General features: G+C 51.8%; 1 protein-coding gene across 1 annotated transcript; it reads right to left on the bottom strand.

Moving 5' to 3' along the window:
• Positions 1 to 1463: 1463 nt before the first annotated feature.
• Positions 1464 to 12958, bottom strand: AGT (angiotensinogen). The gene is made up of 5 exons (XM_070364589.1): positions 12830 to 12958; positions 7707 to 8563; positions 4514 to 4781; positions 2875 to 3019; positions 1464 to 2147 (listed from the first exon to the last, which is right to left on the bottom strand). The coding sequence occupies exons 2-5, from the start codon at positions 8533 to 8535 to the stop codon at positions 1959 to 1961; spliced, it is 1431 nt and encodes a 476-aa protein (XP_070220690.1). The 5' UTR covers positions 8536 to 8563; positions 12830 to 12958; the 3' UTR covers positions 1464 to 1958.
• Positions 12959 to 22685: the final 9727 nt, after the last annotated feature.

The following is a 22685-nucleotide window of genomic DNA, read 5'->3' as shown; positions in this document are numbered from 1 at the left end:
TCCCTGGGCCTCCTGTAAAGATACACATCCTGACTCAGGAGGTCTGGGTGGGGCCTGAGGGCCTGCCTCTCTCACAGGCTCTCAGGGCAGTGCTCCCACGAGCCTGTACGGGAGGGTCCTGTCCTTGCCTTTCAAGCTGCTTGGGGCTGTGCTCACAACTTGCGCTGTGGCCCCGAGTCACTGCTTTCTCCTCTTCCAGTCTCTCTGTTCCTCCCTCTTAACAATGATGGCTGTGCCAGCGCTAAGGCCTCACCAGAGCCCAGGGTGAGCTTATCTCAAGACCTTGAATCACAGCTGCAAAGCCCCCCTTGCCATCTAAGATCATGTTCATGGATGCTAGGGACGGGAGCCTGGCTGTCTTTGCGTGCCATTATTCAGCTTGCCACAGTTGCCCACAGGTGGGCACCCCAATCCCTGTTGTGGTTCTGTGGAACAGGACTTCTAGACAGGGTGGAGGTCATGAACTCTGTATGGACTAAGGTCCAATGATGTACTGGTGGTTATTCATTTATTCACCCAAGCGTTTCCCATTTTACAAATAAGGATGGGGAGGCCCAGAGAGGCTAAAAAACTGGATCTGGGTTAGTAAGTTGGAGCTGGACTCCTGCCAGCTGCTGTCTCTGGAATCCCTGCTCCTAAGCAATCCCATGCTGCCCCATGTGCTGGGTGCAGCAGACTAGAAGCCTCTGAGGCCCACCTCAGAGGCTTCCCAGGTGATGGCTGGGAAGGACAGCCATCACCCCTGACGTCAGAACTAGGCAGAGGGTTTTCAGCTGCAGAAGGGGCCCTTGGGTGTGTAGGGAGAGAGCCTGAGATGCTGGCCTGTGCTGGCCTTGGTCCAGCTGCAGACCCTGCCTCCATCCTCACAGCTCCCTCTGGACGAGCCAAACCCTTGGAATAGCTGCAATGGCCCAGACTGGGCAGCTCCTACAAGCAGACCGCCGATCCCACCCGTTTCCAGCCCTCCAGCCTCCCAGCTCCCCTGTCCCCCTGCCCTGCGCCTTGAGCCCTGTGGTAGTGGCTACACTGCAAGCCTACTTAGTCCTCTGAGTATTCATGGAAGGGAGGGAGAGAATGTGCCTTCTGTTCATTTCACAGTCAGGGGAAAACAGCAGCGGCCCACCTCCTTCCCAGGATTTAGAAGGTGGGGTCCCCACTGAGGGGAACATGTGCCCGTGTTCATGGGTGGAGATTTCTCTCTCCATCTTCTGATTCCAGGCGGTGTGAACAGCACTCCATGGGCGGGCCCAGGAGGACGAGTGACAGCTGTCCCCCGCCCAGTTGTGCCCAGCGGGGTCTGTGCAGCTGGTCACCACCGCCCAGAACTTCTCCAGACAAGGCTGAGGACAGCCTGTGCCTTCCATGAAAGCCCCATGCAAACGGCTCCAGGTCCTAGAAAGCCCTTGTGTTGGTACAGCCTGCTGGCTACCTCACACATATTTGTCCTGCCGCTGCCAAGGGAAAGAAGTTTTCTTTTTGTTTATTGTTGCAAGACATTTATTAGTAACAGGGATAATCAGCCAGGGATTACGGATTAACATACATTCAGACTCTTGTGTTTTTTTCATAATGTGTTTTTCAGAAACCGCAAATATCAGGGGAAGGGAGAAGAGAGAAACCCAGAGAAAGGAAGGCATGGGGGGCCCACTTGCAGGGCATCTTCACCGTCAATAAGCCAAAGGTAAGCCTGGGGCAATGAGAAAGGGGTGTTTTAACTTTAATGCCCAATTTTGTTCTCAGTGAAAAAGGAAACCATTTTTGGTTTCAAAGTCAAGCTGATGTGTTCAAACTCATCAGAAGCAATGGCCTGTGCAAAACAGGGGCTCATGGCCCTGCATCCAGCACCACCACCCAAAGGCTGCTCAAGGTACACAACGCACGTTTCCTGAGGAGCGGCTGCTCTCAGCTCCGGGTGGACCCGTGGAAGCGAGCGGGGGCGCGACACGCGGGTGGCGGCCTCACTCAGCACTCAGCGGGCGGGACACGCGGCCCAGGAAGTGCAGGGCGCCCGAGCTTCTCTCCAGGACAGCCAACAGGAACGGGCTGTTCAAGGTCACCTCCAAGGCCTCTGGCCCGGCTGGCTGTGGGACGGACTCTGGGGCCTGCTCTCCATCTGCTTTTAGTTCAAAAAGAACGCTGTTCAGCACCTGCAAAGCAGTGAGCCTAGGCGTCACTCCTGAAGGCCTGGGCCCCAGGGGGAACCATTCTCCAGCCTGCCCACCCTCACTTGACCCAACTCATGGGACGCAACGGCTCCTCTCCGAAGTGTCCCTAAAACCCACCTGTCTCCACTTTCCCCTGCTGTCCCGGGCAGGCGGAGTCTTTGGCCCCTGGCCCCTGGCCCACCAGGGCTTGCTTCCCCTCTCTGCTAACGGCAGAGGGCTCCGAGGCCAGGACTGTGAGCCACCCCCACTTCTCAGCCTCCCAGCATTAAGGCACTTCTCAGCTGTGGGTTGCATCACCCCTGTGCTCCTGGGACAGTCCGTCCACTGCTGTGTGCTTCCCTGAAGCCAGGAGCTGAGTGCCAGGGCCAGCGGCCAGCCTAGAGGCTCTGCTCACCAGGCCCTAGTCCTGGCCCTGCTGTAGGATCTGGAGAGGAGCCAAGGCGAGGCCTGGCTGCACCGAGCCGCGAACACATGCAGGGGAGGGTTTCACTGCTCTCCAGCTGTCCCTGGGAAGACCCAGAGAGCGCTGGTCACTTCTCCCCCACCCTGGGCCAACAGCCTCCTGGCCACGCGCTCACACCTCTCCATCCTAACCGCCTCTACCCAGCCCACCCTCTCGGTGACGCCTCCCCTGTGTCCCCCTCGCCCGTGCCTCCCACTGCACGAGCACACAGAGCCACGGCAGGCATGGATGCCCCCCGCCCAGTACCTTTCCAACTCTAAGGTTGGCATCGCTGATTTTGCCCAGGTTTGCCTCGGCGCCCAGCAGGGTAGGCAGCTTGGCCTGGGCAAGCAGGTCCTGCAGGTCATAGGACGCTTTCAGTGTCAGCTGGGGCATGGTCAGGTGGATGGCCCTGGGGAGACGACACATGTTGACCAAGGGTATCTCACAGTGTGAGGCCCTGGGGCACGCTGGGCTCACAGAAGACCCGGGAAGCATGTGCTCCTGAACGAGGACCTGTTGCCATGCTCACTCAGCTAGGGTGTCTTGGGAAAACTTTCAGCAATAAACACACTAACAAGCTTTCATTTTCTTTGAAATACTATGAGAGGGAGGTACAAAATTCAACAGTGGGGCTCTGAGGGATTGATGTGAATAGTTGTCAGTTCTGTCTCCTGTTCCTTTTTTCGGTTGGCTGCATTGAAAGCACATTCAGTGGGTAATCCTCAAATGCTGCCCTCTAAAATAACGTCCTGTCTCATTACCTTCCAGTGCAGTGGCGAGCTCCCCGTGGGAGGGAAAGGGGCGGGGCAGGCACACGGTCAGCCTCTGGGCGTGCCACTTAGGTCAGGCCAGGTCACCTCCACCAGAAGCCCTGCCTTCCCTGGGCATCGCTGAGAGCCCACCGATGTTTCCAGTGACTGTACGTGGCTGTTAGCACACCATGTCCATAGCAGTCTATTCACAGACCCCCAAAGGTAGAAGGGACCCCAGTGTCCCATCAGTGGGTGGATGGATACACGGAAGGCGGCAGATACACACAATGGAATACTATTTAGCCTTAAAAGGAAGGAAATTCTGACACAAGATACAATATGGGTGAGCCTTGAGGACACAACGCTAAGAGAGATAAACCCAACACAAAAGGCCAAATACTACGTGGCATACCCCTACTGGGGTACACCGAGGAGTCGGCACGTGGAGACAGAGAGCAGAAGGGTGGCTGTCGGGCCGGGCAGGGGAAATAAGGAGACAGAGAGCAGAAGGGTGGCTGTCGGGCCGGGCAGGGGAAATAAGGAGACAGAGAGCAGAAGGGTGGCTGTCGGGCCGGGCAGGGGAAATAAGGAGTTAGTGTTTACTGGGCACAGAGTTCCAGTTTGGGAAGGGTAAAAGTTTCTGAAGCCCATGGTGGGTAGCACAGAAACGTGAAGGTATTGATGTCATGTTGATAAACACTTAAAAATTGCTCAGGTGATCGATTTTATGTTACATGTCTATCACAGTTTTTTTTGAATGACTTAAAAAGTGTTGACCTCAGGAGGTCCCCTGTGCCCCTCAGTGCCTGTCTCAGAGCAGAGGGCCCGCTGGATGTGGGCCTCCCAACCCTGCAGCTCAGTGTCAGCACAAGGCAGGTGGATTCGTCCTCCCCTAAGTCTCCTGCGCCCAGAGAGAGAAGATAAGAGCTGAGTCCCTGCCTGGAGGGGGTGCTTTGTGGGGGTGCCCAGGCCTCTACTCACCTTTCCCACCTGCCCGCCCCCCGCCTGCTGGGCGCCCAAGGCTCAGCCAACACGGCGCCCTTGCCCACCCACGTGCCCCCACTCCCTGGGCAGAACTGCCCACGCAGATCCCCGCTCTCTGGGGTGGGGGGGCAGCCCAGGAGGGTCCAAGCAGTTTCCTGGAGCCATACCGAGGAGAGAGGTTCTTCATTCGGGTCAGGAAGTTGTGCTGGAAGGTGAGGGCCTCCACCTTCCGCAGGTCGGGGGTGTGGTGCGGCTGGATGAGCAGCAGGTAGGTGTTGGCGCTCAGGGGCACGCGGGTCACGGAGAGGTTGTTCTGGCTGTCGCTCCAGAAGTGGAAGGTGCCGGTGCCAGAGAGCATGGGGACTGACACCGAGGTGGTGTTGTCCACCCAGAACTCCTTGAGCCCTGGCAGCAGGGAGAAGCCCCTCATCTTTCCTGGGGACCCAGCAGGAGACAGGAGGGGAAGAGTAAGGGAAAGCACGGGGCTCTGGCGGAGCAGAGGGCTGCCCCTAAAGCCTCCACCACCACCAAAGCCTCCTTCCTGGCTCTCCCTCCCCCCGCCCCAGGCTGCTCTGCCCTTTCCTGGCCCCTCAACTTCACCAGCCCCAGGGCACCCAACAAAGCCTTCCTCCTGCAAAATCCACCAACTGCCAATGTTGAAAACGTAGAACACGCCAGGCCCCAACCTGAGGCCCACAGAGGAAAATCCTACCCCACTATTAACAGACCAGGTAAACTCAGACCCAGAGCTGTCCTGGCCCCAAGCCTGGGCTCTGCCCTGCTCACTTAGAAAAAAAAAAAAAGGCACTATTTTTCAGAGAAGTTTTAGGTTCACAGCAAAATTGAGAGGAAAAGTGCAGATATTTCCCGTATACCCACCACTCCCCAGCAACACACAGCCTCCCGCACCAGCTCCATTAAACAGCACATTTGTTAACACTGATGAACATCATCATCACCCAGAGTCCATGGTTCACAGCAGAGTCCACTCTTGGACATTTTACAGGTTTAGACAAACACACAATGACGTATCCACCATTATGCCGTTGTACAGAATTGCTTCACATTTCTTGGTACCCCTCCCTGCTAGAGACCCAGGATGACCAGTGGATGTGAGCTGTGAAACCTTTGTGCTGGGCCTTGAGGGGAGGGGCAAGGCTCCTGTCGCCTCGCACCCCCCTGCCAGTAGGCTGTGGCCTTGGGGTCCTGGAGCTGAGCTGCCAGCTGACTCAGCTGTTGAGCAAACTGTTGAAAGCACTGTCACTCGGGCGGTCTCCATAGCAGCCTCTGGGCACACAAGCACACCCCCTCCCTCTGCAGCCTGCCCAGCCCCTTGAAAGGCCCATTGTGTGGTTGTTCCTGGGAGAACAAGGTGAAGTTGAGGATGAGCCCATCATGAAGTGGCCCCTGGCACTTGGAGGTCTGAGCAGAGGTGACTAAGTGAGTCAGGGCCGTGAGTTCTCTGAGGAGCGAGAGTAGGGAGCTGGGGAAGGGTGCCCAGGTATTGGGAGACAGGAGTAATAGGGTCCCCAGCCCTGCCTTGTCCTCTAGCCTGGGATCCCTGTGTCTTCAGGCAAGTTCAGCTCACAGGAGGGCTGCACACAAGAAGCTGGCCCACAGGACTGACAGGAGGCTTGTTAGTTTATAGGGAAAAAGGATGCTACCTCCAAAAAGATACAGGAGTCTGAAACAAGGGTACCTGCCGCCTACCCTGCTCATCTCATCGCACAGCATCCTGTCCTCATCCAGAGATTAAGAACATCTCGCCAGGTTAGAACAACAGGTGTGGCCCATTTCTGGGGCCAGTGGCTCTCTCTGACTCTGCCTTTGGGGAGTAGGCCTTTCTCAATGAGCTCTCCTCCTGGGCACCTGTTAGTGACTCTTGGCTCAGCCCAGGGGCCCCCTTGGTCCTACATGGGGTGCAGCCACCCTCAGCTCCGGGGTCCCTGACTGGACGCTGCTCCCAAGACCTGTCAGTGCTGGGATCTGTGCGATCCTGGGCTATCACCTTCCTCCTTCTCCCGGGGGGCAGCCTGCTGCCTCTTCTTGGCAGCTTTTCAGACTTCCAGGTTATTGTCAGAGTAAGAAAACAACTGTGTTCTGGTCAACCTTCCTCTGTCCTCACAGTTCTGCCTTCTGGCCGCCGACATCCTTGTCTCTCAGTTCCACTCGTTGCATATGTTGATGGGACCTCACACACAGTTTCCCTGGCCCACCCATCCATTCACAGAGCTTCAGAGTCTTGTTCCTGGAACCGTTTGCTGAGCAATTGCATAACCTTCCAACCATTCTTCCTGCCTCCAGTCCCCATAGCACAGGCCAGGGACCTCTGAGCAGAATGCCTGGCACCCAGCTCCCAGCCACCCACAACTCCAACCTCCCATTAGCACATTCAAAGTCTCAAAACCTGGCCTTGACCCATCTCTCTGGCCTTGCCTAACACTGATCCCATTCTGTCCCTCTGAGCTCAGGCCAAACAAAGTCACCCCTGTTCTGGTTCCTCGCCCTGACCCTTGCAGTCTTGCAGCATTGCCCAGCCTTCCTTCTGTTCTCTCCCAGGCGACATTCTTCCCCAAGCACTCTGAGCCCCGGGCACCTGCACAAAGCAGCTTGCCTTCAGCTCTGGGGCTGAGGCATTGGCCTGTGGGATCCAGCTTTCTGGTTAACCACAGTCAGCAAGCTGAATCCGGGCTTGTGTGGCCTCCCTATTCTCCCCTCTGAGACACCAGCTCAGAGTCTTGCAGGTAATACATCTCCAATCATTATTTCCGAATGAATGAACAACTTGTGTGTTAGGCATTATTTTGGTAATAACTTTCTCCCAATATGAAAATGATCCCAGCAAACAAACTGGTTATTTTTGCATTGGACAGTGAACTTCTCAAGGACAAGATCCCTTGACCTCAACAGACAGGAACCCATCTCTTCTGTGTGTGGAGCTGGGCCACGAGATATGTGTTTGGAAACCAGGGCCCTGCTTGTGGCTGTGCCATCAGGAGCGGTCACTTTGTTTGTCTGAGTCTTGTTCATCACTGATGAACAAGGGCAATCATACCTCTTCACCGCATCTCAAGGGGGTCCAGTGATGAAAGGAAAAGGATTCAGCGTAGCAGCTGCACATAGTAGGGTGGCAGATGGGGAGGCCAGTGCTCAGATAACGCTCATCCAAGGAGCCCAGTGGGGCAGCCACTTGGTACTCTGTAAGGCTGGCCCCAGGTACTTGTTCATCTGCCCCCCTGCCCATCTCCAGGCATGGCCCTGCTCAGCTGAGCTGAGATGCTGGACAGTGGGTTCATACAGAAAGAACTGCCACCCTCCGGCACTGGCCAGGGGCAGAGCCCCGCCAAGGGCTGGCCTTACCTTGGAAGTGGACGTAGGCATTGAAGAGCAGGGTGCTGTCTGGGCTGACCGCTGTCAGGGCTCTGCCCATGTTCCACCCCGTCACTGACTGCATGAACCTGTTGATCTTCTCAGCAGCGAGATTTGGGTCCGTGGACAAGTCTAGTGAGCGCGGGAGAGTGATGGGGGCAAAGGAAGAGAGGCTCTGCACGAAGGGCTGCTTCAGGTGCAGGCCAGGGGCTGTGAAGAGGCCAACCACCGTGGACAGGAGCAGCCTGGCCTGACTGCTGGCCCCACCCTGGGCGACCAGAAGGCCCTGGATGGTCTGCAGGGAGGACAGGACCTTGTGGCCATCCAGCCGGGAGGTGCAGCCCTGACCCTCTCCAGGGACACCCAGGAATGCCTGTAGTCTGCTGGCCGTGGGGTCTAAGGCCCCCACATAGAAAGAGGTCAGGGTGCTGAAGAGGGCCACTGGGGAGAACACAGCCCCACTGGCCACACTCCATGTCTCGCTCAGTGTCTTGTACATGTGGAAGCCCATGAAGTTGAGCAGCAGCCCCACCTCTGAGGCCCGCAGCCGATCTTCAGCCTCTAGCTTCTCGGTGGCTCGAACCAGCTGTTCCCACAGGGCCTCCTCATCCACTGCGGATGACTTGGTCTGAATGGGTACAGGTGTGAAAGTTGGGTCTGGAGGTGTCTCCACACTGGGTTTCTCCAGCTGGTCACAGTTGCTCTTGCTGTAGACGAGGAGGTGGAAGGGGTGTACATACACCCGGTCACCAGCAGCCAGGCCAGCCCAGGCCAAGAGGCAAAGGATGGCAGCCCCTAGGCTCAGGCCAGCAGGAGCCATCTCTGACCAGGCACTTGCTTCTGCTATCCTGAAATATTTTGTGAAGAGTTAAAGGGGATTATTACGTGTCTTCCAGCAACATTCCCTGCAACCAGTCAGCACATGAGACATCCATCCCTGTCTCGTAAATTTCAAAGAGAAGAAGTGGCTCAAAGCTCTGTGAAAGAATCTACAGATACGCTCCAGTTGCAAGTACACCATCGTGGGCTCACCTGCGCTTTTGTGGGCTTTATTTCGGGGTTGGGTTTGGGTTTTATTTTGTTTAAAGTTTAAAGTGGTAAGGATGTCTGAATATTAAGACATTTGTGTATTTTAAAGAAAAATATGAAATGGGGTTATTTTAATGTAAACACATGTTTTCATAAAATATCGCAGGTGTTTTTATCAAGAATATGTAAGCGGCTGATCCATTTTTACCTTAGTTAGTGGTATGATGCTTCAGTCAATAATTACATGTTTAACAAAAGAGAAATATAGAAGCATCTTAATTTATTTTTAAATGAACGCTTTGAGTAAAAAAAGTATCATGATAGTTGTTATGCCGAAATTTAAAAACTCATATGTCAAAGTTGATGGAAGAAATTTTTACATACTCAAGTACGGAGAAATCATTCTGGTTTATCCAAAATGGAGCTGGTGGCCACTGTGGATGTTGTTTCAGATATGTTCTTTCATCACTGCAAACTTGAATTTACTGAACCTTAAACTCAAGGCCGCAGTCCTAGCTGCCAGCTGCAGCCTCTGGTCCCAAGGCCCCTCCTTGTAACTATGCAACCGTTTTGAGCCCCAACCAATCCTTGCCTGACAAACAGCCTTACTTCTTGCCAGTTCCAGTCCTAGTTCTTGACAAACAACGTACCTAATTGTGCGGTTTTCGCCTTCATAAGCCTCCTCTGTTTTGCTGTCTGGTGGAACACGACTCAAGTGCTTCCTGAATCTCTGTCTCTCTGCGATAGGCCTCAGTGTGGCTCAAATACAACAGTTGTCTATTCCTTTTATAGATTATTTATTGATTATTTTTGTTAACAAACTCCTGACCCCTAGTGCCTCAAAATGCAACTGTATTTGGAGACAGTCTTTAAAGAGGTAATTTAGGTTAAATGAGGCCTTTAGGATGGGCATTAATCCAGGCTGACCGGTGTCCTTATAAGAAGAGATCAGGACACAGGGAGAACCGCATGAAATTACAAGGGGAGGATGGGGAGGAGACCACCTGCAAGCCGAAGAAAGAAGCCTCGGAGAAACCAACCCTGTCAACACCTTGTTCTTGAACTACCAGCCTCCAGAATCATGAGAATACAGATTTCTTCTGTGTAAGACTCCAGTCTGTGGCTCTGTTGGTAGCAGCCCATAACACCAATATGCCCACCTGTTCAAGGCTATAAATTTCCCCAAAGAACAAAATGTGGGGCAGCAGGGGTCTTTGTGGGGCTCCAAGCTCTAGGGTAGGTGGTAAATCATTTTGGAATACGAGACCAACTCACACAGAGGTTTCTCCTGTGCTACAAATTAGCCTGACAAGAAAATAGTCCAGCTGTGTGGGGAATGTTCCCCTATTTCCCCAGCTAAGGTGTATAGTTTAGAATGGAGATCTCATATTTGTTTGGCACATGACAATTCACAAAAGCTCTTTCCCATGGATTATCCAGTCTAAGGTGTCACGTAAGCTAAGATTGTTTCACTTCTTTGCAGACACAGAAAGGGGAGTTCTGAGATACAGAGAAACATCCCCAAGCTCATGTTACAGCAAGGATGTAACAGAGATCCGATTCCAACCTACTTTACTCTCATAGGGTATTCTCCATCCCGGTGCTCACAGGACTCACCCAGAAAGCCTGAGAAACTAACAATCTGAGTCTCACCTCCAGAGATGCTAATTAACTGACCCTGGGAAGGGTCTGAGAAAGGGCTTTTAGTCTACCAGTGGTTCTAACATGCAGCTGGAATTAAGCACCATAGACTCAAGCTGGGGAAGCCCAGACATCCCTGCCTGTCTCAACCCCCTCGCTAGCTCGCACTCGCCCTGCGGAGTAGATCTCCGAGGGACTCCAAGTCATCTGTGCCCAAGCCCATTCACCAACAGTCAGATTTCACTGGCCTGTGTCCAGTTGTCCGGGGAGGTGCGACAGTGTAGAACCTCCGCCTGCCTCACCTGGGGCAGGTGAGGTGGGACTCGGTACCTCTGCCTCAGCCTCACTTCTAGCCAAGAGAACAGGCGTGGGATGAGCTCCTGGGAGAAAAGGCTCCTGGGTCGGCTCTGCTGGCTTTTTCTGCGATGGTTCTCGCTGAGAGATGAATATGCCCTTGATGGGTTCATTCAGCTCTAGCAGTTTTTATATGACACCTCCTTCATTTGGGGGGAGGGGAGTGTCGTACTACCAGGTAACGGCTCAGCCTTCCCACTCCCCTCCTCACTCTCCCCGCCTTCCCAGAGCTGGCCTGGGGCTCCTCGGAGCTACGGTACATCACCACCAATTCCAGGTCGCCTGGAAGCCTAGCTGGTTCCTGCACACCCATGCACGCCTGGTCAGGTGCGGTGACTGCAGCTGCCTGGCGAGGGCCTCTGGATAATGCGCATGTACTCACTCTGCTCTAAGTGTCAAATTGCCAAGGGAACTCTGACCTCTGATCTTAACCCCCACCTACTCCCCTTCCAAGCTGTTTGACTCCACCCACTGTTCCCACAAGGAGTTACACAACACGGAAGAAAAGGACAGAAACTTCTCTCTTTAGAGGCCTTCCTGTCAGGCAGGCCTAAGTTGCCCGTTGACACTGCTCCTGGGGAGACTGGCAGGGCCTGAATCCTTCAGGAGCAGGCCTAAGGGGCCTGGGCCAGCCGCCTCCCAGCTGCCTTCAGGCCCAGGCCCGTTTCAGGAGATTAACCAGGTAGAACAGAGGCTGTTGTTTGCTCTCAGTTGTGGTCGGTCTCACTGGCCTAGGTGCTAAGCCAGCACGCAGCCTCCCAGCCTGACAGCCACGCCTTGGGTTTTCTCTTCCACCCGCCTACACCTGGGCTCCCCCTCGACCAGCCTCTCCTGCAAGGCTTCTTACGTCTCAGGGCTTGTGCTCAAGGCTAATGAGGACGGTAGCAAACGCAAGTGCAAGGCTGCTCACGGTTTGAGTGACGTCAGGGGTCAAGTCTGAACCCTCACAGCAGCCCACCTTCCTGTCTGGGCCTCCCCACCACCGACTGCACCCTGCGACTGGCCCTCCACGCCCGGCACTCTGGACTCACTCCTCCTGCCCTCCTCTCCTCGCCCTGTGGCGCTAGTCACCTGCAGCTCTGATCACTGAGTTACTCGTGTTTCTTATGTTTGGCATTTATCACCTGTCTCCTTCCACACGCACGCAAATCCTGGAAGACTGAGGTTCTTGCTCTGTTTTGCTTACTGATGTGTCCCACATTCCCCAAAATACAATAAGTGGTGGCTAGATGATGCTGTCCTGCACATGAAGAGAGCAGTTCGGAGACTTGCTCAAGTTCACACGGTTGGTAAGAGGCAGACCTAGTATTTGAACCCAGAGCCCCTAACTCCATCCTCCACACCCTCAAGCACTGATCTACGCGACTGTGAACAAGACTGTGTCTCCCTAGCTCACCCTGAAGCTTAGGAGCACTGTCGGGCTGCACTGCCAGGCTGCACTGGCACTCTTAATTTATAGCACAGTTCCCGAGAGAGGGAGGCCAGGTATTGCCGTTGGTTCCATTTTACAGATAAGCAAACCGAGGTTCAGGAGACAGAGTGATGAGCTTGACTGCTCAGACCTGGGCCTTGAACCCAGGGCCAGAGCCAGCGCTGCCTCAGAAGAGCGGCAGGAAGATAGAGCACTGCTCCCCTGAGCCCTGTGGGGACGCAGCCCGGGCTCACTGAGCCTGCCCTTCTCCCAGCCCCACTGCCTGCACAAGCCTTGCTTGCCCTCTGGCTGGAGGAGGCCCCAGGGGACTCCTTCTGCGCTGGCCGCCTAGGACCCAGTCCTGCTCAGAGAGAGCGGAGGACCTGGCCAGCCTGCCTGCTGCTGAAGGGAGCAGTTCCTCTGGTGAGACCCATGGTACGCTCCGGGGAGGGACAGCCCGTGCCTAGGGGAGAGGCACCCTCCGAGTCTGCAGTGCTAATGTCGGCTGCAGCCCAGGTCACCGCTGTCCCCTGGTTCCTGGGTGCAATTTAGCCACAGACTTCCAGCAGCTCTCTCCCATACCTGTCGACCAGAGCGCCCAGCTTTCTCCTACCAGCAAACAAGGCAGTCGCATGAAGAGAGCTGGGGAGGGGTGTGTGTGGAGAGGGCCCCCACTCACCTTCTGCTCTCGTCCTCAAAACAGGGTGGCCTCTTCCTCTGGCTGGGCCACCGAGGCCCTATTTATGTCTGAGGGGTGGGGATGGAGCGGTTCCCAGAGCGTCCTGTGCTCAGGCCGGCGGGAGGGTGTTTACATGACTTGGCCAGGCCGTGGGGGTGGGGGCCTCAGCAGCCTCCCAACTAGAGGGACAAATGCCAGGCCAGGCGACTCTTAGGATGGGCCTCCTTCCAGGAATCCAGGGTGATCAATGCACTGTTGCTGCTGACACTGAATGGTACACAGTCAAGTTACACATTTACTGAAGTTTGCTCGAGTAGGGGCTGTTGTTATGGGACACGGGAGCATCCCATGTGGGTTGTGATGTGTCTTTCCCCCCGGGTGTGATGGCCAGAGGTCAGCCACCCAAGCCTTGAGACTGAGCCCCCTTGGGGTGTGCTTCTGAGAGGCCCCAAGAACATGTGGGCTCACGGGCCCAGCAGGAAGGGGAAAGCCCTGCTCAGGTAGCCTGGGTACCTGACTGATGGCCTTGAGTGGCTCAGTGGTTGTCCAAATAGCCATTGGGGACCCACTCCATGTAGAGGCCTCTGATGGAGATGGGGAGAAACACACAACCCAGCAAAGCACACTCTAGAGATTGTGATTTATCCGGGGAGGCCACTAGACACCAACAGCAGGGAGACGGGAAGGCGCTCACAGATGCTTTCAGATTGTGAGATGGTTTAGTCTGCTAGAGCTGGAGAAGCTTTCAAAGTTCTCTCTGTCATTTGAGTCACACCTTGAAGGATAAATAAGTTGGTTCTTTGAGGTTAAAGAAGGGCTTTTCAGAGGTCAAGGCTGATAAGGCAATAGCAGAGGTGGGAAAGTGTGGGGCTTGTCTAGGGGTCACCACAGGGGTCACCCACAGGCCCAGGGGCTGAGAGGGAGGTCAGTGGCAGCAGCAAAGCTGCTTCTGGGCTGCCCCCGCCTCCCCAGCCATGACGAGAGGACCCCAGACGCAGAGCCGAGCTGCAGGCCGGGCTCTGCAGGAAGTAGAGCTTCTGCACGAGATGCCAGGCTGGGTCTGGGCCGTGTAAAGTGAGTGAGGGAAGGAAGGACGCTGATTAGTGCCAGACACCATGTAGGAGGGGAGAGACAATGCTGAGAAAGGGACTGAAGATGCCTGGGTGAGGCGAGGGGCACGATGTTGACTTCTGCTTTAAAAAATGTTCTCTCATAGCAATACTGTCATGAGGAAAGATGGAGAGGGTCCAGGCACCACATTTCCAAGTTCAGGCTCCTGAGAGAATGATAAAACCAATAACCCCAAGAGGGACACAGGAGGTACAAGAACTCTGGCGAAGGACTGTGCAAAGCTGAGTTTGGATGGTATTCTTTCAAGGTGTCTATTGGAACTCAGTGCTGAATACTTGCTTAGATGGTTCCGATGCTCAAGAGGGAGATCCAGGCTGGGGACACAGATGTGGAAGGCAAAGGCACCACCGTGTAATCCAAGGCCTGCGGGAGGAGGTGTTTTACCCAGGGAGAGTCAAAGCAAGGAGAGGAGAGGAGAGGGGAAAAAGGGAGAGGAAAATCTAGCGAGAGAGGGAATGAGAAAGGAGTCGGCCACCACAGGAGGGATCCAAGGGGGCAGTGAAAGAAACAGGAAGTGGTATTCAAGAAGCCAGGAGGTAGTTTTGATAGGTGAGGACTTAGGGCCTGAAAGAGGTCTTTTGGGCAGAGTCATTAGTACTGAGATGTCTCCTCCCAAACTATTTTTGATCAATCATTTACTAACATTTTATTGCTCACCAAAGGCCAGGAGGAGATGAGTCGAGATCATAGGCAAGTTGGAGAGCAGCCTCAGGGAAGGATGAGGGAGGGACCAGGCTGAGATGGTTTGATAAGACCTCGGAAAGAGAAGCAGGTAGATTGAACAGTGAGCTGCTCTTTATTGAAATGTGATCATGAAAGAAGAGGATTATTCTGTATTTTCAACTTTAAAATAGAAGGATGAAGGAATTGACATTTATTCAGTGGTTGCTACATGCTGGGTATATAAATCTTTCAACATGGCTACGATATAGATGTTACTATACCTCTCAGGGGACACACACTGACTGCCCACCCCACCAGGCACCATAGTAACCATTTGCATGAGTTGTTTTTCGACAGGAGGTCCTGGTCAGGGACACAGAACTAATAAGCCACCACCCACCAGGGGAGTTCAGGAAAGGTCTAACACTGTGTGTCCAACCAGCTCCGAGTCCTTCTTGCTGGTGTCCATCTTGGCTGAACAAGGCGTGCACCACCAGGAGGGACTCTGAGTCAGAATGACTGGCTAAGGACAACCCGGAAACTAGTCCCATCACCATAAAACCCGAGACTGCGAGCCACGGGGCAGAGCTGTTCTCCTGGGTTCCCTTACCTACTGCTCTCCACCCGGGCGCCCTTTCCCAGTAAAATCTCTTGCTTTGTCAGCACATGTGTCTCCTCGGACAATTCACTTTTGAGTGTTGGGCAAGAGCCCACTTTTGGGCCCTGGAAGGGGTCCCCTTTCTGTAACACACCCACTTTCCAGGAGAGAAAACTCAGGTCCAAAGAGGCTCAGCTGCTTTCCAAATGTCACCCAGAACGAGTCCGGGTTTGCCTGAAACCAACACCCATTCTTTTCATGTCACTTTTGCTCATTTGTCCACCAATTATTTATTGAAAACCCGCTACATGCCAAGATAGGAATTCATCTCTGAGGTGACAACTGGAGGCAAATCAGGCATGATCACCACCCTCTTGAAACCTACAGTTTTGCAAGTGTTAGGATTAATCAATAGTCACATAAATAATGATTTATTTGCAGTTTGGATAAATGTTAGGAAGAAAAAGAATCGTGAGCAACCTGAGGATGTAACAGTAAGCCTGGTCTAGCCCGTACAGTCAGGAAGACTCACTTGGGAAAGGAGAAGTCAGGACAAGACTTTGAGGATGGGTGGAGTGGTCCCAGGAGCAGTGCTGGTGGGGCTGGGCCCGCACTGCCCGGGTCGACCTGGACCCACATCTAACAGCCAACGATTTTTTTCAGTTTTTACTTTGTACTGGGGTGTAGTCGATTAGCAATGTTGTGATAGATTCAGGTGGACAGTGAAGGGACTCAGCCATTCTTGTACACGTATCCACTCTCCCCCAAACTCTCCTCCCATCCAGGCTACCGCATAACATTGAGCAGAGTTCCATGTGCTAAATGGTAGATCCTTGTTGGTTACCCATTTTAAATACAGCAGTGTATACATGTCCGAACTCCTTAACTACCCCTTCCCCCATCCTTCCCGCCCTGCAACCATCAGTTTGTTCTCTGTGATAACAGTCTGTAATTCTTGCAGAGATGGGACAGACTAAGGGATGACATAGTCCCATACTATCCTGGGCCGGTCTCTATCCTGCTGGGCTGTGAGTGTTTTCTCACTCCTCTCTCTGCCCTGAGTGACCATGAGTGCCCTTCTAGCCCTAGGACTCCCTTACTGTCTGTTTAGTAAACTCACCTGGCCCTGCATCTTGAGAAAAAGATGCACTCAGCCCAGGGGAGGGTCTTGGCTGAGAAAGGTGCTCTCCCACTTGGCAGTCTGCTTTCCCTTCAGGCACTTAGTTTGGGCATCACAAATAAAATTTAGATTGTGCTCGTCAGTGTAGAATTGAAATGGGTCTTAGCCTAGCTCTCAAAAGGGCCAGAATGTTTCACAAAAATGACAGTATTAGGTTGTGGGGGGATATCTGCTATCTAGACAAATCATAACACACACATGTTTATTGAACTAGTGAATTTGGGGAAGGGCCTTGAACCCCAAGTATGTGTGTTACTAGATTTTGCTGCATCATTTCAAAATGGCTCAACAGCAGTGGGGAAACTGAGTCCCGAAGAGTTGACTCTTGGGACCAGAACTAGAAAAGGCCTCCCAAAAGTTCTACCTTTAGATCCCACGGGCCACTCTCCAGGCACGTTCCTCTAAGTGTCCCAAGTTCTCTGACTCCTGGGACCTGTGGAGTGGGAGGACCACGAGCTGTGTGGTCCCTGGTTCCTGTCTCTCCCCTTCAGGGCACACATTCTTCAAATGGTACCAGGGTTGATCATATGTCCAAGTAGCTCTGAGACTCGTGCCTATAGAACACGTCAGTTAGAGGAAGGCTGTCTACTAATGAGATCACTCTTGCTGGCCGGCACGAGACTGGCTTACTGTCCGTGTGCAGCAGGACGTGGGGTGTGTGTGTGTGTGCGTACTTTGTGGTGTGTGTACAGATGAGTGGTGTGTATGGTGTAATGTGTGTGTTTATGTTTGGGTGTGGATGTAGTGCGGTGTGCGATGGTTTATGTGTGTGCTGTGGTGTGGTACGAGTGATGAGGTGGTGTGTGTATGTGATGCATGTGTATGGTGCAGCACGGTGTGTGTGTGTGTGAGGGGAAGTGGTGTGTTCATGGTATGTGTACATCTGTGTGCTGGGCTGTGCATGTGTATATGTATGTATATGTGCGTGTGTGTATATCTGTGTAGCACGGTGTGTGTGTATGTGTGTGAGGGAAGTGATGTGCTCACGGTTTGTGTACATCTGTGTGCTGGGCTGTGCATGTATATGTATGTAGTATGGTATGTGTAGAAGCAGAAGATATTAAGAAGAGGTGGCAAGAATACACAGAAGGACTGTACAAGAAAGATCTTAATGACCCAGATAACCATGATGGTGTGATCACTCACCTAGAGCCAGACATTCTGGAATGAGAAGTCAGGTGGGCTTTACGAAGCATCACTACAAACAAAGCTAATGGAGGTGATGGAATTCCAGTTGAGCTATTTCAAATCCTAAAAGAGGATGGTGTAAAAGTGCTGTATTCAATATACCAGCAAATTTGGAAAACTCTACAGTGGCCAGAGGCTAGAAAAGGTCAGTTTTCATTCCAATCTCAAAGAAAGGCAATGCCAAAGAATGTTCAAACTACTACACAATTGCATTCATCTCACATGCTTGCAAAATAATGTTGAAAAGTCTCCAAGCTCAGCTTCAACAGTACGTGAACTGAGAACTTCCAGATATTCAAGCTGGATTTAGAAAAGGCAGAGGAAACAGAGATCAAATTGCCAACATCGAATGGATCATAGAAAAAGCAAGAGAATTTCAGAAAAACATCTACTGATGTTTTATTGTCTGTGCCAAAGTCTTTGACTGCATGGATTGCAACAAACCATGGGAAATTCTTAAAGAGATGGGAATACCAGACCACCTTACCTGCCTCCTGAGAAATCTGTATGCAGGTCAAGAAGCAAGAGTTAGAACCAGATGTGGAACAATGGACTGGTTCCAAATTGGTGAAGGAGTATGTCAAGGCTGTATATTATCACACTGCTTATTTAACTTATATGAGTGAATAGATAAGAGTGAAACACTGGGCTGGTTGAAGCACAAGCTGGAATCAAGATTGCAGGGAGAAATATCAATAACCTCAGATAGGCAGGTGACAACACCCAGATGACAGAAAGTGAAGAAGAATTAAAGATGCTCTTGATGAAAGTGAAAGAGGAGAGGGAATGAGAAAGCTGGCTTAGGACTTAACGTTCAGAAAATTAAGATCATGGCATCCTGTCCCATCACTTCATGATAGATAGATGGGGAAATAATGGAAACAGTGAGAGATTTAATTTTGGGAGACTCCAAAATCACTGCAGATGGTGACTGCAGCCATGAAATTAAAAGATGCTTGCTGCTTGGAAGAAAAGCTATGACCAACCTAGACAGCATATTAAAAAGTAGAGACATTACTTTGCTGACAAATGTCCATCTAGTCAAAGCTATGGTTTTTCCAGTAGTCATGTATGGATGTGAGAGTTGGCCTGTAGAGGAGGCTGAGTGACAAAGAATTGATGCTTTTGGACTGTGGTGTTGGACTCTTGAGAGTCCCTTGGACTGCAAGGAGATCAAACCAATCAATCCTGAAGGAAATTAGTCCTGAATATTCACTGGAAGGACTGATGCTGAAGCTGAAGCTCCAATACTTTGACCACCTGGTGAGAAGCACTGGCTCATTGGAAGAGTGTGTGTGGTGCACAGCTGAGCAACTGAACTTACTGACTGATGCTGCGTGTATGTAAGTGTGTGGTAGGGTGTGATGCGTGTGTGTGGTATATATGTAGGTGTACAGGGTACGTGTATATACACATGGGGCATACGTGTGTGTGTGTGTGTGGTGGCATGTGTGTGCATGTGTGTGTGTGTGTGTGTGTGTGTGTGTAATCTATCTACGTATGTGTGGCAGTGTTTGTGTATGTATGTGGTGGCGGTGATGGTGGTTTAGTCACTAGGTCATGTCTGACTCTTGCGACCCCGTGGACTGTAGCCTGCCAGGCTCCTCTGTCCATGGGATTCTCCAGGCAAGAATACTGGAGTGGGTTGCCATTTCCTTCTCCAGGGGATCTTCCCGACCCAGGAATCAAACAATCGAACCCAGGTCTCCTGCACTGAAGGCAGATTCTTTACCGACCGAGCTATGAGGGAAGCCCCGTATGTATGTGGTGGGATACATATATGTTTGTGGTGTATTCTGTGTGCATTTATGTGCAGTAGGTAGTGTGTTTGTTTGTGTTGTACATGTATATGCATGTTTTTGTGTGTATGTACATGTGTGGTGGGGAGTGTGTGTGTGTGATGTGGTATACACATGTAGGTGTGCAGTAAAGGCTTCTTGCAGTGTGGTGTGTGTCTGTATGTCCGTGGTGGGGTGTGGGCAGTGGGGGGAGCTGGGCATAGTGGCCGATAGCTCCCTGCCCACACAAACACCATGTGGCTGTTCTGTGAGCCCATCCTCCCCAGACGACTCACCCAGGTGTTTGGCTCCTGGCTTTTCACCCAGTACTCTCTAAACTGGAGGGGGATAAACACCATGTTTACTCCCAAAGAATATCCAATTCCTTCCTCTGTTCTCCAGTCTTTCCCTGAGTCCAGGAGTTGCTGGTCCTGACCCCTTCTATCCATCTTCCTGGGAACTCACTGGTTCCCCAGTTCATGCCCAGGTTAGCCCTTGACTCTGCTGGATGGCCACTCCTTTGTGGGCTCAGCTCAAAGGCTCTCCTCCCCATCTCTAGCCTTGGCCATGCCCACCACACCCAGGTTACCTCCATCTCCTCTGGGAGCTTCTGCAAACCCTACCCTTGAGTAATTCTCCTTGGAGAGTCCTGCTCACTCTCAGCTGGGAGGGAGCCTGCCCATGATCATACATCTTTTAGTATATTTGAAGCAGCTTCTCAGGAATCACAACTCATACCAAAGTTCATTCCAGCTTCGTCATGATGAGAGAGGCTCTAAACCAATGAAGAAACTTCTGTCTTGGTAATGATATGTTATTGGGGAAAAATAAGGAAATAATCATTGTCAGGTAGAACACAATAAATTATATCTGCTTACACTTTCTGCAGGATTGGTTCAAGTCCCTTGATCAACTTTCAAGGGTGACTATCAGTTGGATGGGTTTCCTATGTGAGGCTTTTAAACTCATTAAAGTAAATCAGAAAACTGCTAAAGCACTTTATCAGCATTTTATCAAGAATGTAAATTATCCTTGGCTGCTACTGCTGTTAAGTTGCTTCAGTCATGTCCAACTCTGTGCGACCCCATAGACAGCAGCCCACCAGGCTCCCCCATCCCTGGGATTCTCCAGGCAAGAACACTGGAGTGGGTTGCCATTTCCTTCTCCAATGCATGAAAGTGAAAAGTGAAAGTGAAGTCGCTCAGTTGTGTCGGACTCTTAGCGACCCCATGGACTGCGGCCCACCAGGCTCCTCCAATCTATGGGATTTTCCAGGCAAGAGTGCTGGAGTGGGGTACCATTGCCTTGGAGCACCTGTTCCAACAAACCACAAAATTTTGATGCAGATTTAGGACAGGTGGTGCTAGTGGTAAAGAACCCTGCTGCCAATGCAGGAGACACAAGAGACACGAGTTCCATCTCTGGGTCGGGAAGATCCCCTGGGGAAGGCCATGGCAACCCGCTCCAGTATTCTTGCCTGGAGAATCCCATGGACAGAGCAGCCTCGCAGGCTATAGCCCATGTGGTCCCAAAGAGTCAGACAACTGAAGCAACTTAGCATGCACGATTTAGGACTTCTTTCCAGTAGGTGCTATTTCCTGTGCTTTCACTGCAGCAGTGGACGTTAGGGACAGTTTATGTCTGGGTGATAAGGATTTGAATGAAAGTAAGTGGTGGCTGTGGACGACTTCACTTAGAGTTGGATCCACAGACCCAGCGTGGGACCAGTCAGCAGTCATGGGCTGCAGTGACGTAGTGGTGAAAGACGTCCCTCAGGCTGGTGATGTTCAGGTCTTTGTGGATCAAAGTCTGTTCTGTGCTTGTGAGATGAGCCTTAATCCAAACCAGAACTCCAGCTTTCCCAGTTCCTGACCAAACATCCTGTCACGGGACAAACACAGAACTACTGCGAAGTACAACAGCCAATCCAGGAAAGAAGAAGTGATTTGTTTACACATGTGAGGCAATCCCGCTTGGAGCCAGCTTGCAGGAGGTAAGGAAACGAAGGAGGGTAAACACAAGGACTGGGCTTCTGTTTTTACACCCAGGACAAAGCTGCTTGTTTCACAGAGGATTTGTCTCTGCCTGAATCAGACAGTCTTACTACGAGCATGCTCTGTTCAAGACACATAAGCACTAAACTCATTATTTACTGGAACCAGGGGACGGGAGAAGCTCCCTGTCCTGCATCCAGTCTTCGTTGCTTGTGGTGAGGACACTCCCGCCCTCTCTGAGCCCTTGTTGCTGCTCACCTTCAGCAAGTGAGCTGGGACAGACCTGAGGGTCTGCCTTTGCAAAAAAGGCTCATCAGGGGAAAGGCCATTTCTTTCCAATAAAGAGCACTCACGTATTAATACAAAGAGTTTTCTCAGTTTGCTCAACGAGCTTTAGATTTCTGGTAAATAAAACAAAATAGTCCCAGCCTCCCATTTCCCCAGGAGGAATCTGTAGGGGGAGAAGACAGTTCATCATCCGTATAATGATGCTTGGGGCCGCACCTGCAGACTGCTGTATGCAGCCTTTGCTGGCAGAAGTGCGGCTGCTGCTTCGGATGCAGCAAGCCATGGACTGGAGAAGATAGTAATTTGGCATAGCAAGTTCTGGGAAATGTGATTGGGTCATGTTTCAGGAGTTATAGCCAAACTGATGGCTTTTCTTGGTCATTGAGTGCAGTTGTATAAATAAGAAGTGGTTTGTCTGTCCCTGTTAATTTTAGCATTAGATGACAAAATTCCTGAATTCAGTTCCCCTGTCTTGTGAAAAGTGGTGATAAACTTTATGCCAAATACAAATGGATACTGAATCCTCCTCCTACACTTTTCTCCTTTGTCCACATCCACGTAAAAACTGAGAAAAATAAGCACTCACTTTCCTAGCCTCCTCTGTAACCATTAGTAGCCAAGTAAGAGATTTGTGGTCAATGGGAAAGAAACAGATATCTGCCGAGGGCTTCTGGAAGTGTTTCTGCTTTCCTTTTATTAGCAGAGTCAGTGGCTCAGACTCTATCTACCCCTTCTTCCTCCCTCAAATATTGATGTAATTCTGGAGACAGAGTGGTCATCTTTCAACCATAAAACAACAAACCTAAGGACCGAGGCCAACAAGAACACGAGAGTGGAGGGACAGATAAAAACCTGGGCTTTTGACCGACACGTAGAGCTGCAAAACTAGTACCAACATCGCTCGTCTCTAACATCCACTCATCTGGACACAATTAGGGGCATTTTTAGATGGTTGCATGCAGCTGAAAACATCCATAAATAATTAAATAACAAAAATTTTAATTCCATCCAGAGGCCAGAAGAGCATTTTTAAAAC

Source organism: Bos mutus, chromosome 28 (genome assembly GCF_027580195.1).
Source record: "Bos mutus isolate GX-2022 chromosome 28, NWIPB_WYAK_1.1, whole genome shotgun sequence".
Lineage (NCBI taxonomy): Eukaryota > Metazoa > Chordata > Mammalia > Artiodactyla > Bovidae > Bos > Bos mutus.
The sequence above is the reverse complement of the archived record's forward strand: the minus strand, read 5'-3'. Positions and strand labels throughout refer to the sequence as shown.